Source organism: Camelus dromedarius, chromosome 5 (assembly GCF_036321535.1).
Source record: "Camelus dromedarius isolate mCamDro1 chromosome 5, mCamDro1.pat, whole genome shotgun sequence".
Classification (NCBI taxonomy): Eukaryota; Metazoa; Chordata; class Mammalia; order Artiodactyla; family Camelidae; genus Camelus; species Camelus dromedarius.
Window position 1 is genome coordinate 47,673,478 of NC_087440.1, and position 14,611 is coordinate 47,688,088.

The 14,611-nt window shown below is 34.6% G+C and overlaps 1 protein-coding gene across 2 annotated transcripts in view; it reads left to right on the forward strand.

Moving 5' to 3' along the window:
• Window positions 1-14,611, forward strand: part of FANCM (FA complementation group M) — a 48,501-nt gene that overhangs the window by 3,397 nt on the left and 30,493 nt on the right. For both annotated transcript variants that reach the window (XM_010976967.3, XM_064485927.1), the window contains exons 3-9: window positions 1,255-1,332; window positions 4,174-4,332; window positions 7,801-7,932; window positions 9,728-9,860; window positions 10,313-10,438; window positions 10,981-11,067; window positions 13,530-13,714. In XM_010976967.3, coding sequence (XP_010975269.1) covers window positions 1,255-1,332; window positions 4,174-4,332; window positions 7,801-7,932; window positions 9,728-9,860; window positions 10,313-10,438; window positions 10,981-11,067; window positions 13,530-13,714 — 900 coding nt within the window. The remainder of the gene's footprint in view (window positions 1-1,254; window positions 1,333-4,173; window positions 4,333-7,800; window positions 7,933-9,727; window positions 9,861-10,312; window positions 10,439-10,980; window positions 11,068-13,529; window positions 13,715-14,611) is intronic.

A 14,611-nucleotide genomic window follows, 5' to 3' on the forward strand; every position in this document is an offset into this window, starting at 1 on the left:
TATATATACAATGGAATGTTCCTCAGCAATAAAGAATGAAATACTGCCATTTGCAGCTATGTGGATAGACTTAGAGAATATTATGCTTAGTGAAATAAATCAGAGAAAGACAAATACTATATGATGTTACTTATATGTGGAATCTAAAAAATAATACAAATGAATGTATATACAAAACAGAAACGGACTCACAGACATAGAAAACAAACTTGTGGTTACCAAAGGGGAGAGGGAAGAAGGAGGGACAAATTAGGGGTATGGGATTAACAGACACTTTATATATAAATCAGATAAGCAACAGGGATTTACAGTATAGCACAGAGACTTACACCCATTATCTTGTAATAACCTATAATGGAATATAGTCTGCAAAAATAATGAATCACTTTGCTGTGCACTTGAAACTGCACATATAATATAATATTGTAAATCAACTATACTTCAATACTAAAAGAAAAAGATAATCTGGTTTTAATTTCTTATATCTAATGTGGAACTATTGGATGCTGAGAGCTGTTCCTGCAACTCAGTTTACTTGGGAGTCCTTTTTCCTTGCAAGAGGCCTCATGTGAAGGGGCATATGGGAATGTGGCAAATTAGCCAGTATTAATTATACCAGCATTGGATGTTGAATTCAAACTGCAAAGCCTGGAATGATGCTTTGGTGTGACATAGAAAATGTTTTAGGATTTAAAAGGGAAGTTAGATTTTTTAAATTACCCCCAAATTAGCCTTTTTCTCTTACGAATAAGTTTAATTTAAAAATTGTGAGCCTTCCACATGAAATCTAACTTCTTTAAAATCTTTCCTAAAACAAATCTTTTTCCATTTCAAATCTAATTTCATATTGATATTTAAATTTTTTTCTATTTTTACGTTAAGTGGTTTATCTTAATCGGTAAGTGTGCATAAAGCTTGACTGTGGTCAAAGCTGTGGAGAATAGACTCGCTCTTTTTCTATCATTTGCCCTTGAATTAGCCCTCCAAATATTTTGATGTGCCTTTGTATAGGCTTTGATGCTATTGCTTTATATATAGAAGAAACCCTAAAATGTTTTCAGTTGGTGTAGAGTATAAACCTCAATCATTTGCTCTTCAGTTAACATAACTAATGGTAGTTCTATCAGCTAGACCATCAATACTCTAAATAAGGACTAATGATAATGGACCATATGTAATAGCTTGTTTAACAGAATCATTTTAATTTTTGTATTGGGCAGATGAAATTAAAGAATTGTTTTTTTTTTTTTTAAGGTTGTAAGAGAACTAGTCAAATATACAAATCACTTTAGAATCTTGGCTCTTAGTGCCACACCAGGTAGTGATATAAAGGTAAGTAAAATTTATTAACATTTAAGAAAATAAGAACTGTTGTATTTGGCCAGATCAGTTTCCCATTCTAGTGTTTAGTTTGGCATCAGGACTACAGCATTTCTTATAAGATGCCTGTCTTTTCTTTGACGTTTGCGGATTTTCTACATTAGTAATTTTCAGACTTTAGTGTGTCAGAGAATCACCTTTTGTTTGTTAAATTTGTTTTCAGTTCTTTTTAAGTTTTATTTTGAAATGACTTTAGATTTCTTGAAAATTTGCAAAAATTTAAGTTTCTAGATCCTTCGCTCAGCTTCCTCTAATCTTAACATATTATATAACCATAGTAAAATGATCAAAACTAGGAAATTAATGTTGGTACAATACTAGTAACTAATCTGCAAACCTTATTTGAATTTTGCCAGTTTTCCCACCAGTGTCCTTTTCTGCTCCGGGGCCCAGTCCAGGGACCCACATTGCATTTAGTTGTCATGTTTCCTCCGTACCTTCCAGTCTGTGACAGTTCCTCATTCTTTTCTTGTCTTCCATGACCTTGATGCTTTTGAAGAGTAGGTGCCAAGTATTTTGTAGAATATCCCTCAATTTGGGTATGTCTGATGTTGGAGTCACCTTATGCATTTTTGGCGAGAATATTCCAGAACTGATGCTGTGCCTTTCTCAACGCATTGTATCAGAGACTACATGATGATTTGTCTTATTACCGGTGCTGTTAATCTTGACTTGGTTAAGACGATGACTTCCTGGTTCCCATTGTAATACGACTGTTTTTCCTTTGTAATTACATCTGTTGTAGGCAAGATACTGTGAAACTATGTAAATATTCTGTTTTAGCATCCAGTCATGGTTCTTGCTTGCAACAGTTATTTCTGTACTGTTTGCTTAATCATTATTTTCCCTCTCCCTCATTTCTTTTACATTTTAAAATTTGAATTCTTCTGTAGTGAAGAGCTGTCTCCTCTCTCCATTTATTTCTTGGTTCAGTTCTTTATATCAATATGGATTAATGGATTTTTCGGGGGGGCTACAATCCAATACTATCATTAATAATTTTGTTGCTCAGACTTTTCTAGCTTTGGCCATTGGGAGTGCCTTGAAAATGCCGCCTGTGTCCGTTAGAAAGCACTTTTTTGTTTTGAACACTTCCTAAGTTTCATTTATTGCTGGATGGTAAAAATACAGATTTTGAGCCCTATTCCATGACATTCTGATTTAGTATCTCTGAATGGTCTTCTGTATTGGGTTTTTAAATTTAATTTCATATTTAAAAATTGAGGGGGAGATAATTAGGTTTATTTACTTATTTTTTCTTTAAACAGAAGTACTAGGGATTGAACCCAGGATCTCGTGCATGCTAGGCATGCACTCTACCACTGAGCTATACCCTCCCCCTATATTGGGTTTTGGATAGTTTCTAAGATAGCTTTCAACTCTGCCAAACCATAAGACTTTTTTCCTTCTGTCATGGCCTCGATGAGTTTTAGAAATTCTTCTTCCCAACCTTCTTTAAACATGCTTGATTGTTTTAAGTCTCTGCTTAAATATCACCTCTCCAGAAAAATTCACTCTAAGCTACCAAAAGTCAGCTCCTCCTATCTTGTGATTTTATTCTTAATATTTATCACAGTCTGTCATTCTTTTGCTTATTCATTTGTTTGCTGTCTTTTTGCAAAGACTAGTAAACTAAATAGCTACACGGATGTAGGGGTTATGTCTACCGTGGTTATACCTCTGTCATCAACTCAATTCCTGGTATGTCGGAGTTAGATATTTATTGAATGAATGAATAAGAATACTAAAGTCTTACTTAATTTTTAAAAATGGTCATACGTTTACTCTAGATTTTGAATGTATGTGGACCTCCAGTAACTATAATGTACTACTGTGTTAGGCACTATGCTAGGTGCTGGGAGTACAAAAGTGATTGAAATGTTATTCTTACCCTAGAGTATTTTTTGTCTGAAACCAAGCCCATGAGGCTCTGCTGTTTTGTTTTTTTTTTTAACTTCTTAATTTCTAGATACTTTCTGTATTTGTTCTCCCTCTTTCCCTCCCTCCCTTCCTTCCTTCCTTTCTTTTCATCACATTCCGTACTGTGGTCTAATGGTATAGCAGTTTATACCAATAGGTTTTGTGTTTTGGCTCCAATTCCCTATTTTTACAATTAAGTTCCTTTATAAGTTTTGGGTGAATGAAATTTAGCTCTGCAAATATGTTCACATAATATATATTGATTTAATGGAGAATATTCTACTAATTTATTAATAATTGATTTAGTGTAGGACCTGTGACCTCAATTTCTTAACAAGTCAACTTGTAAAGTATTCCTAAGATGCATTTGTATCCTTTAATAGTAACAAGTCTTCTCTGTTTTCCCCACAAAAAAATCATATTAAAAAAAACATGTAAAAAAGTGTTTGCCAGGGAATCGGGAAATCTGGGTTATAGTTCTGACTCTAAAATTGACTGTTATATAATATTTTGGGGATTTAGTTTGCTAATCTAAAACTTCTATTTTGTCTCAGCCTTTACAAATGTTGATGGAATATATCACTGTCATTGGAAAGTACAAAATACATTTGAGGAGCTTGTTGGACATTTATTAATACTCTTATCTCTTGGATGCTTGGCTTGAAAGGCTGCATGCAGGAAGGATGTTTCAAAAGCCTTTTCCCCCTATTGTGTCACTTCTGGTGCTATAATTTATAGTTTTTAAAAAATATTTAATGATATGAATTTCTACTGTCTCTTTCAAAAATTTATCACTACTTTGTTTCTGTTAGTGACAAACTAAAAAATTTAACATGTGATTTTTAATTTATAATCATACTTGATTTTGTGTAGGCTGTGCAACAGGTTATTACTAATCTACTAATTGGGCAGATAGAGCTTCGTTCTGAAGATTCTTCAGATATTTTGCCATATTCTCATGAAAGACGAGTTGAAAAGATTGTTGTTCCCCTTGGTGAGGAACTTTCAGCCATTCAAAAGGCATATATACAGGTAAGCCAGTTTTATCATAATTCAGGGTTTTAATAAATGAACTGACAATATAATTTTTAGTTTTAACAGATTCTGACTGAGAATATATAATCATTTTATATAATAAATATGTTGAAAAATTCACTGAAATTAAAATTTTGGTATGAGCGCCATATTTTACATGTACTGGCAAACTATTCATTAAAGAGGAAATACAAAATGATGGACCATTTCTAAAGCCGATAATAGCCTTCTATGGTTTTGTATTTTTTTGAGTAAGCCTTTTAATTACAGTATAAATCCCCCCCCCCCATATGAACAGCAGAGTACACAAAACTTAAGTGTGCAGCACAGTGAATTTTCACATAGTGAACACATCCAAAACATGTATTCAGATTCAACTTGAAGTTTCTTTGTAAGGAAATATATTTTCAGTATTTTTCTCCCTGATCCCTTGTACAGCAGTGTTTCTCCATTTGGTGACATTTGGCAATGTCTTGACACATTTTGGGTTGTTATAACTGGAGGGAGTGGGGAGTGGACTTGCTACTGGCATCTAGTGTATAGAGGCCAGGAGTGTTGGTTACATCCTGCAATGGACAGGAGACCCCTCCTCTTCCCCCTACCCAACAAAGAATTATCGGTCCAAATGTCAGTACTGTAGCTGTAAGAGAAACTGCTTAGACAGTTATCACTTTCAATGGGAGAAATTAGGGGTAACAAATGGCTTACTAAAGTTCATAGCTCAGTGGTAGAGTGCATGAGGTCCTGGGTTCAATCCCCAGTATCTCCATTTAAAAAAAAAAGGAAAGTCCATAATGTCATGCGAGGAGAATACCTTGTTTTTATACCCTCATTGCTGTCGATTGCCTACACATTCTTTGCTACTCTTCCCACTGATAGGCAGCATACATTTCCCCTTCCCTGGAGTCTAGGTTTGCCCTATGACTGAATTTGACCAACAGAATGTGATGAACCCTAAGTTAGCCATGATGAGCCTCAAGTTAGCCACACTGAGGGGAAAGGAGGAACCAGTAGATTCTGGAATTGAGGGTCACACACACAGCCCATTTGGGCTGTTTCAGCCACCTGAGACACCAGACATCAGGAGCAGAGACGAGCTGTCACTGCAGGGCTCTGACAGAATTCTTTTTTATTTTTAATACTTTGTTTTGCAGTAATTTTAGGCTTTTAAGAAATTTTCAAAAATAGTATGGAAAGTTCCAATGGGGGATACTGTGAGACAGTGCAAGTATCCTATTTCTCAAAATATTTTGTCCACTAATTTTAGCATATAAATGATGGTTTTTGCCTACAGCAGTTATTTCTGTAGTATTTACTTAGTCATGGTTTCTTCTTTCTCTCATTTACATTTGTTAATTTGAATTCTTCTGTTACTTTGAAGAACTGTTTCTTCTCCCCCATTTATTTATCCTTTATATTAATATGGACTAATGGATAATGATTTTTTTTCCTGTGGGTTAAGCCCAATACTATCATTTTTAATTTTGTTGCTCAGATTGTTCCAGCTTTCGCCATTGGGAGCTCCTTTAAGATGGCTCCTGTGTCCTTTAGACATGCATTTTTTTGGTGAAGGCGGAGGGGGACTACTTCCTAACTGTCTGATATTATAAGGTATTTTATACTCAGTAGTTTTCCTCTCCCAGCTGTGGAATGAACCATTTCTCCAAGGAATCCTAATTCCTTTTATGGAAGAGTGATATTTAGAAACAAAGACCTGGGCACTAGATATGCTCATTGTTGCTGTGGTGTCATTGCTTCTAGGCCCTTTCTGTGACCTGCTTGAATTCTTTCCCACAGGAAAATAATCATGAGCAGATAAAATAGTTGTTTTAATCTGTGATGTTTTGAAGTAGCTTGCAAGGCGGGAGTGGATAATCTAAACATTTTTATCTATCATTTAACCTTATTTAATATGTTTTCCTTAAATAGACGTTTTATAGGAATATGGTTTGTTTTTTGTTTTTAAATTATTTGTAACAAAACTCTAAGTGTTAATAATTTAAGATATGGGAAAGTCTTTCCCATCACATAAATGCTATTAGATTTGGTTAGGATTAAAATCCATTTATAAAAATGTAAAAATTATAATTTGTATAATAACATAATAATTTAACTTTGTTGATATTTTTAGAGTGCTTCTTTAGGCAGATGCCATCAGCAAAGCTGGAAGAGAGAAAAGATTAAAATGTACCCAAATAACTCTATTTTAAGAAATAAAACTTAGGCAAAAATTCGAACAGTTAATTTACATATTGCTGTAGTAGGTCTTCATCTGGAGGTCTCTCTTTTTTGGTCTCTTTTTTTCCTTCACTGGAGCATCAAACTCAGGACCTTTTGTTTGCCATTTCCTCTGCCTGGAATGCTCTGTCCCCAGAACTTCTCATGCTAGACATACTTCATCATTCAGATGTCAAATATTCCCTCTTAAAAGAAACCGTCTTTGGTGGAGGGAACACGTGGGGAGCCTTGGGAGCCTGGATGCCCAGTTCTCCCTCGAGAGCGCCGCTCCTGTCACTGGTGCAGCAGCAGGCCTCGTAGTGACATGCCTGGCCTGGCCTGGCCTACCAACTCTCGCAGGGCTCCTACCCTACTGGAGGCAGACCTGGCCCAGAGCGGTCCATCCCCAGCTAAGGGGAAATGGGCCACTGCCAGGAAGGGGAAGGGCACCGGCCAGGTCACAGTCCAAGGTCCCGCCCCTCTGCCTCCTGGGGCAGGACAGAGGGATGAGACTGCAGGGGCCTGGGCAGTGCTGTTGCTTCTCACCACCCAGTACCCCCACCAAACTCATCTTGGTCCACCTGATGTATTGCTGACCCCTTTCCCCTCAGAGACTCTACAGTATTACTGTGTTTTAGATTCTTAAATGCATTTATCATAATCGAAATTCTCTTTCTTTGTTCATTTCTTTATTCTTTTCTTCCTTCTATTGAATGTAAACTTTATGAAAGCAGAGACTTCATATGTCTCAGGCACAATGTCCCCAGCATCAGGATCAGTGCTTGACACATAGTGAGTGCTTAATATTTTTGAAAGAATGAATTAGTGAATGAAATTAAATATACTCAAGGCATTTTGACTTAGTTATCAGTCTATATTTACCTGTGTACCAGACTTTGTTTTGGGCACTGAAGATGCAACAGAGAAGACATCAAAGCCCTCCTTTTATTGTGCTTAGACTGAGGGGAGGAGAGGAGAGTTCAGAAAAAAAATAAACACTTATGTTCTTAAATTATAGTTGGATCTAATAATTTAAGATTGGTTTAATTGGTTGTGCTGACTCTCCTATGATGTTGTCTGGGGATAAATATCAAGTACTTCAAAGTTTTATTATCTCTTCTGTGTTACTTAAAAATTCATTTTAAGACAATTTTTATTTAATATATAAATAACTTTTATTATGTGAGGAAGTGATTGTATTTGGAAAAGGATTTTAAAACTTAAACAACATTTCTTTGAAATTTGCAGATTTTGGAAGCATTTGCCAGTTCTTTGATTCAGAGGAATGTTCTGATGAGAAGGGATATCCCCAATCTAACAAAATACCAGATAATTCTAGCAAGAGATCAATTTAGGAAAAACCCATCTCCAAATATTGTGGTAGGTATTTTAAAATAACTTTTGATGATAGACTAAATTTTTACTCAGAGCCAGGATGAAATGTAAATAATGATTGTTTTTTGGTATATACTATCTCATCAAGAATTCAGGTATGATTTATGTAGTTTATAAAACAATGAAAAAATCTAGCAGGAATACAGTTTAATGATGTGAATTAAGATAAATCTATCTTATAACTTTTAACTAAGAATTAGCCTCTTAGCTCATTTATGTTTTTGCAAAGTTGAAGGGTCTTAAGAAGATATATTTTAACTAACTTTTAGACCCATAGCATTTAGTATTAATTCTCCATACCAAGGTTGGAGGAAGCATCACAGGAAGCTTTTTATTTTTAATCTTCATAGAAAAGAAATAGGTGGATAGGAACAAAACATCAAGTTAGGTCCAAAGTCAAAAGAGATGCTCATAAGCACAAAACGGCACTAAGTCATTCTTGGAACCGAGAGGGAAAGCAGTGTGAAAGAACAGAGGCAGTTGAACGAAAGTCTGAAGGAGACAGTGAGCAAGCCAATTTGGCTGAGGTAAAGGATTGAGGAAGCCAGCTACGATAGCTAATCTGGTTTGTGACCACACGGGAGTAGCTTTAAATGTTATCAGAAATACAGACTTTATTCTGTAGTATCTGGGGAACCACAAAGGGAGTTTTCTGTGAAATTGCAGTATATTACACTAAACTTTAATAAAATGTTTTACAATTTCAGCTGGGAGTTGAAGGTGCACTGAATCTTAAAATTGTAAATCTGAATCCATTGAACTTGATCTTACTGATGAGAGTTTATGTTTTACAGATAAGTTGTTTTACCATTTTACGTCATTAGGGTGCCATTTTAGGGCACTTATCACTATCATTCCAATTTTAGTATGTGTGCTGCCAAAGCGAGCACTAGGGCATTTATCACTATCCTGGAAGCATTTAAAATGACTATAACTGATATTAAATGCTATTAAAAATGTTAGGTATAGAGTAATAGTCTTCATCTCTAATAAAGGAAAATAAAATATATTCTCAATGGCCTTCTTTTAAAGCTGTCTTACCGTATTGATACACCCATTGTATGCTTCCATAAAAGGAACATGAGAGTAGTGGTTAAAATCACAAGAACACCGGTCCAGTTTCTTGGGTTCAAATACAGTTTCTACTGCTTACCACATGTATGAGCTTCCACATCTGTAAAATTGGCATAACAATAGTACCTACCTCCTAGGTGTTAAGATTAAATAAGTTTGTGTGAACAGTGTGCTTATAGCAGTGTCTGGTGCTCAGTGTCCGATGTTATTATGGAATGTATACTTGGTGTTAAATGTTAATGTTAAACAATTTGATTACATATTTGTCCTGATTCATGAGGCTAGGCACATCTGACTTATTTTCCCTGTATTCCAAATGTCTAGCTCAGTGCTTGGTATATAGTAGGTACTCATTAAATAATTCTGAAAGACCAAATTAATCTATATATACTGCTAATAATTTACCTATAAAGAAAACCAGCATATGATAAAGAGAATAAATGAAGGAGGAGAAATATTTAAAAAAATAAGTTTCCTATTGAATAAAAGAAAAAAAAATGAAGGGGCGATTTTATATGGAAAATAAATTGACACCCTTCCATACCAACATCTTATGACATTTAATAGAACCAATTAAGTTCTTTAAAAAATTTTTTTAAAATTTTTTATTGAGGTACAGTCAGTTTATGAACCAATTAAGTTCTACATGGAACATGTATCCTCATTTCTTTCTCTGTGTAAATTTGATATATGCTTGTTTTTCCAGGGAATGCAACAAGGCATAATCGAAGGAGAGTTTGCTATTTGTATTAGTTTATACCATGGTTATGAATTATTGCAGCAAATGGGAATGAGATCATTATACTTCTTCCTTTGTGGAATTATGGATGGAACTAAAGGTAAATTATATGAAATTATTTATTTAAAGAAATGCTGACATGTATTATTTTGGTTAAAGATATATATTGATCTTTGGGTTACTTAGGTGATCGTTTTAAAAAAAAACAATGAAATAGTTATGTAACAAACGGCCATGTTTGTTTCTTTTTCCTTTTTTGGCTTAAATAACACACATACGTTTGATATATTTGTCACAGTTCTGGAGGCTAGGAAGTCCAAGATCAAGGTGCCAGCCCATGTTTCTTTGATTCTGATAAATTGCTGGAAAAAAGCAAGCCCAGTTATTAATACCTACGAATGTGGAACTGGAAAAATTTGCTGGTTTTCATTTTTAAATTTGAAAAAACTTCCTTTCCTTGCTAAAGTTTAATTTCTTTTAAATAAATAATATCTTTGATTTGTTTTTCTATTAAATTTATTTATTGGGAAAATATTTTCTTAATTTCTGAAGGAATGACTCGGGCTAAAAATGAACTTAGCAGAAATGAGGCCTTCATGAAACTCTATAATCATCTAGAGTGCATATTTGCACATACACGTAGTTCTTCGGCAAGTGGCATCTCTGCTATCCAAAAAGGTCTGGTTTTTCTTTTAAAATTTTATATTGTTTCCTCTTTATCAAGGTTAATTTTAAACTTTTGCTCCACTAATCCACATGTCTATTTATATCTACTTTAATTTCTGTAGCAATAGATCTCTTAAATGTTAACAGATTTTATTCTTTAATTTAGGATAAATACACATTCAGGTAGTTTGTAAACTTTAAATATATAGTAGAAGTTAGTAGTAGTTGTTCCTGGTAGTGAAAATTCTCAAAGCTACCAAAAACTGATTTATAGCTTAACTAAATGACTTTTTCCCTTCTACTTTGTTGTTGATTCCCAGTTGGATTCTTTCACAGTATGAAATTTTCATAAAAATTTAAAGTTTATTTTATAGTAAGGCTTATGGGCTACTCAGGTGCTACTTAATGTTTAAATAAAGAGAAAAAAGCAAGTTTTCACAAATCCATTTTGAAAAGGATAATTAAAATACAGTAATGTAATTCAATATGGAAAAATACAGAAAAATGTTTTATTTTTTGTTTTGCTTTCTTTTGTTTTTTTCTTTATCCCCCAGGAGATGAAGATAAAAAATTCTGCTATAGTCATCCAAAATTAAAGAAATTAGAAGAAGTTGTAGTTGAACACTTCAAGTCATGGAATGGTAGGTCATATTTAATAGCCTCAAAGCAAGCAAAGTTATTGAAAAAGCTAAAACTCTGACTCATTAGTTTGTGCTAACATTTCTTATGGAGAAGGTGGGCTTTCAATTATTCATTATTTCATATTGATTTTTATAATGAATATAAAAAAGCTAAAAAATTTTTGGAGGATATAGGACAGAGGGATGGTAGGAATAAGAATAGGTATTATGTGAAAAAGAAAAGTCAGTCTGGGGCAATATAAGGGAAGCAGATTGTAAAACAATACATAATATAATGGTAGGGAGAAGTAAACTAGGTAAGGAAATAGAGTCATGAAGGAGGCTGTTTTATATAGGGTTTTAGAGAAAGCCTCTCTGCAGGGTAATATTTCAGCTGTTACCTGATGAAATAAGGCAGCAAGCCTTGTGGATTTCTGTTAAGAAGATCATTCCAGGCAGAGAGAATAGCAGATTCAAAGGCCTTGAGGCAGTAGAGTGCTTGGTGAGATTAAGTAACCAAACCAGTTTGGCTGGAGTAGTGTAATGAGGATGAGTGGTATAGGCAGAGGTTGGTGAGGTAGCCAGGGGCAAGATCACACAGAGTTTGTAGGTCAAGTCAAGACTTTGGATTTTATTCTATGAATGCTTGGGCTTTGTGAAACCAGAGGCATTCAAAGCAGCAGAGTGATGTGATCTGACTTGCATTCACATTTTAAAAAGATTACTCTGGTAGTTTTGTGGAAAGTAGACATTGACCAATTAGGATGCTGTTGTAATAGTCTAAGATGATAACATGATGGTAGCTTGTACCAAGTCAGTAGTAGTGATGAGAAGTGGTTATAGAAGATTCTAAATATATTTTGATGTTGGAGCCAACAATATTTGTTGATGGTTTGGACATAGGGTATGAGAAAATAAAAGGAATCATTGGGTTAAGGGTATGTCTGTGTGTATTTCCAGATGAATGCATCAACAAAGAGAAAATTAAGAACAACATAGAGGAGAAAAAGCAAATGTTAGGATGCTTTTGAGACATGTAAGTGGGGATGTGTAGGCGTTGGATAAGTGAATCTGAATCTTAGGAGAATGGTCTGTGCTATTTTTATCTGTTTACGTATATCTGCATAAATTTTGGAGTTACCGTCATAAAGGCAGTATTTAAAGTTTCAGGAGTGGATGTGATCATATCACCAGGAATACAATTTATAGAGACAAGAGTGGGTCCAGAATTAGTCCTGCAGAATACCAGCGTTTAGAGTTCAGAGGGAGAAATGCCACAAAGGAGATTGAGAAAGAAACCAGACAAGTGAAGTATCAGAGACACTGAGGGAAGAGACTATTTCAATAGGAAGGAGTAGACTGTGAGAAGTATGGTCAGGTGAACCAAAAAGCATCCACTGAATTTGGCAACATAGAAGTTATTGATGACTTTGGTAGAGGAGCTTTAGTGGAATGAAGATAGTAAGGCAGGCTGTGGCTGGTTGAAGGAGATAGCTTTGCACTGAAAATAGCTATTGATCAAGAGCTGGTCAGATGTAGAGGCTTGATGCTATGGAGATTCAAAGGTTTAATCTGGAATAATTTTCCTTGCAATGGCAGCTCTTTTTCCCTATGTACTGAACATTAACTTTGTATGTACTAAGTCATTTAAGTCATAGGGTTGCTATAAAAACTAAATTAATATACAAATTCTGGTGTAATCCCTGGCATACACATGATGATTGATATAATATGAGTCATATTTAACAAAGAAGGATTGTCAAAGTCATCCCGTACAATGTTAAAAACAAAAGAAAACATACAACAAAAAGCCCCGCACAACTTGCAATTACTAACCAATTGCTAAATGCAAGTCTACATACTTTATATTTACTATTTCATTTAATCTTTACCTCAGTCCATTTTAGATATGAATAAACTAAAGCTTAAAGAGAGTGAATGGCCCAGCCTCCAAATCATGTTCTTACTCATGCATTCTTCTGCCTCTCAAGAGGCAGACAGACATTGGGAGCAGGCTGGTGATTGACTGTAGGCTATATTCTGCAGCTTTCCTTGGAGAATCTGAAAGTGTCAGTAATTTGAGGACAGAATATTATGGCCTGCAGTAAGAGAGTGCCTTTAGTGAGCAGAAAGGAAAGGGAAGATTTACAAAAGCAGTGGGAGCTCTGCAGTCCTGTGCTGCTGATTTAAAAGGTAAAGGGGAATAGCAGGCATCATGCATGAACTGAAGGACTGGTCAGAGGTAATTTTTATTTGATTTGTTTAGGGTTTTATTTTATGACAGCCAATGAGAGATAGGGAGCCAAGTTTATTAAGATTATTAGAAAAGGTAGGAGGATACCAGCAAAGGTTTAAGATGCCTGAAATTATTTTTTTGAAAGAATTGTCATTCCTTAGTATAAAGTTTCAGGCTTATCTGTTCAACTAGTTCTTATCTGTGTGCTTTTTAAAAAGTTATAATTAAAGTATTTTTTTTTATATAGCTCAAAACAGGTCTGAAAAGAAATGTGATGAGACCAGAGTTATGATCTTCTCTTCATTTCGAGATAGTGTTCAAGAAATTGCAGAAATGCTTTTACAGCATCAGCCAGTTATTAGAGTCATGACTTTTGTTGGCCATGCCTCAGGGAAAAGCATGAAGGGTTTTACCCAGAAGGAGCAACTGGAGGTAATTATTCTGGAGATGATGATTATTAAAATAAAATTGATTAGCTTTGCACTTAGACCTTTTCTGTTTTAACTCACTGGTCAGTTGGCTACATCATAAAGATAATTTTACAGTAAATATGTAAATAAAACTAGGTATATTTTGAAAGTCCAAAAAAGTATTTTTTTTGTGGTTTTGAAACTTTCTTTTTGAAGTATGGTTAAGCAGAAAGGCCCTGGAATCATACTATGTAGGTTGGAATCCTGGCTCTTCCACTTGGAAATTCTTTACTTCCTGGCCTCAGGTTTTCTTATCTGTAAGCATACTTCACAGAGCTATTGTAAGCATTAAATGAAACCATACTGTAGAGCCTTCAATCCGTGTTTACTATTTATTTAAGTCACTTTAATTATTTATTCCAAACAAATAATGAGCTTATCACTTTTTTTTTTTGTTATTTAAAAATCTTAACTTAAAAATATGGTCAGAGGAAAGAAACCATGGTGGTATCTAAGGTAGCTGTATGCTCTGAATAGAGGTCATACATTTTCTGATTACTATGATATGTTTTTTTGGAAATTTTAGACTCGATTTTATAAACCATATACAGGTTTTTGCAGATTAGCTATAGGTCTACACTTGAGTAACCTCTGACAATTAGGCATGTCTTTAATGTCTAATTCATTATGAAAGATACTTTCTTGATTCTGTCAACATTAATAGATTTTACCAGTCCTCACTGCACTCAGAAGAGTCTGTTTAAGCAGACAGGATCTGGCAGAGAGAGTCTAAGAAGTTTTCCTGAGTCTGGATGTAACACTTTTCCCTATCTCAAGTCTAATAAGTACTTTAAAGCGTTCAGCATCTAGTGGGTAATTATTACTGATGTTAGCATTTATATATGAATGAAAAAAGAAG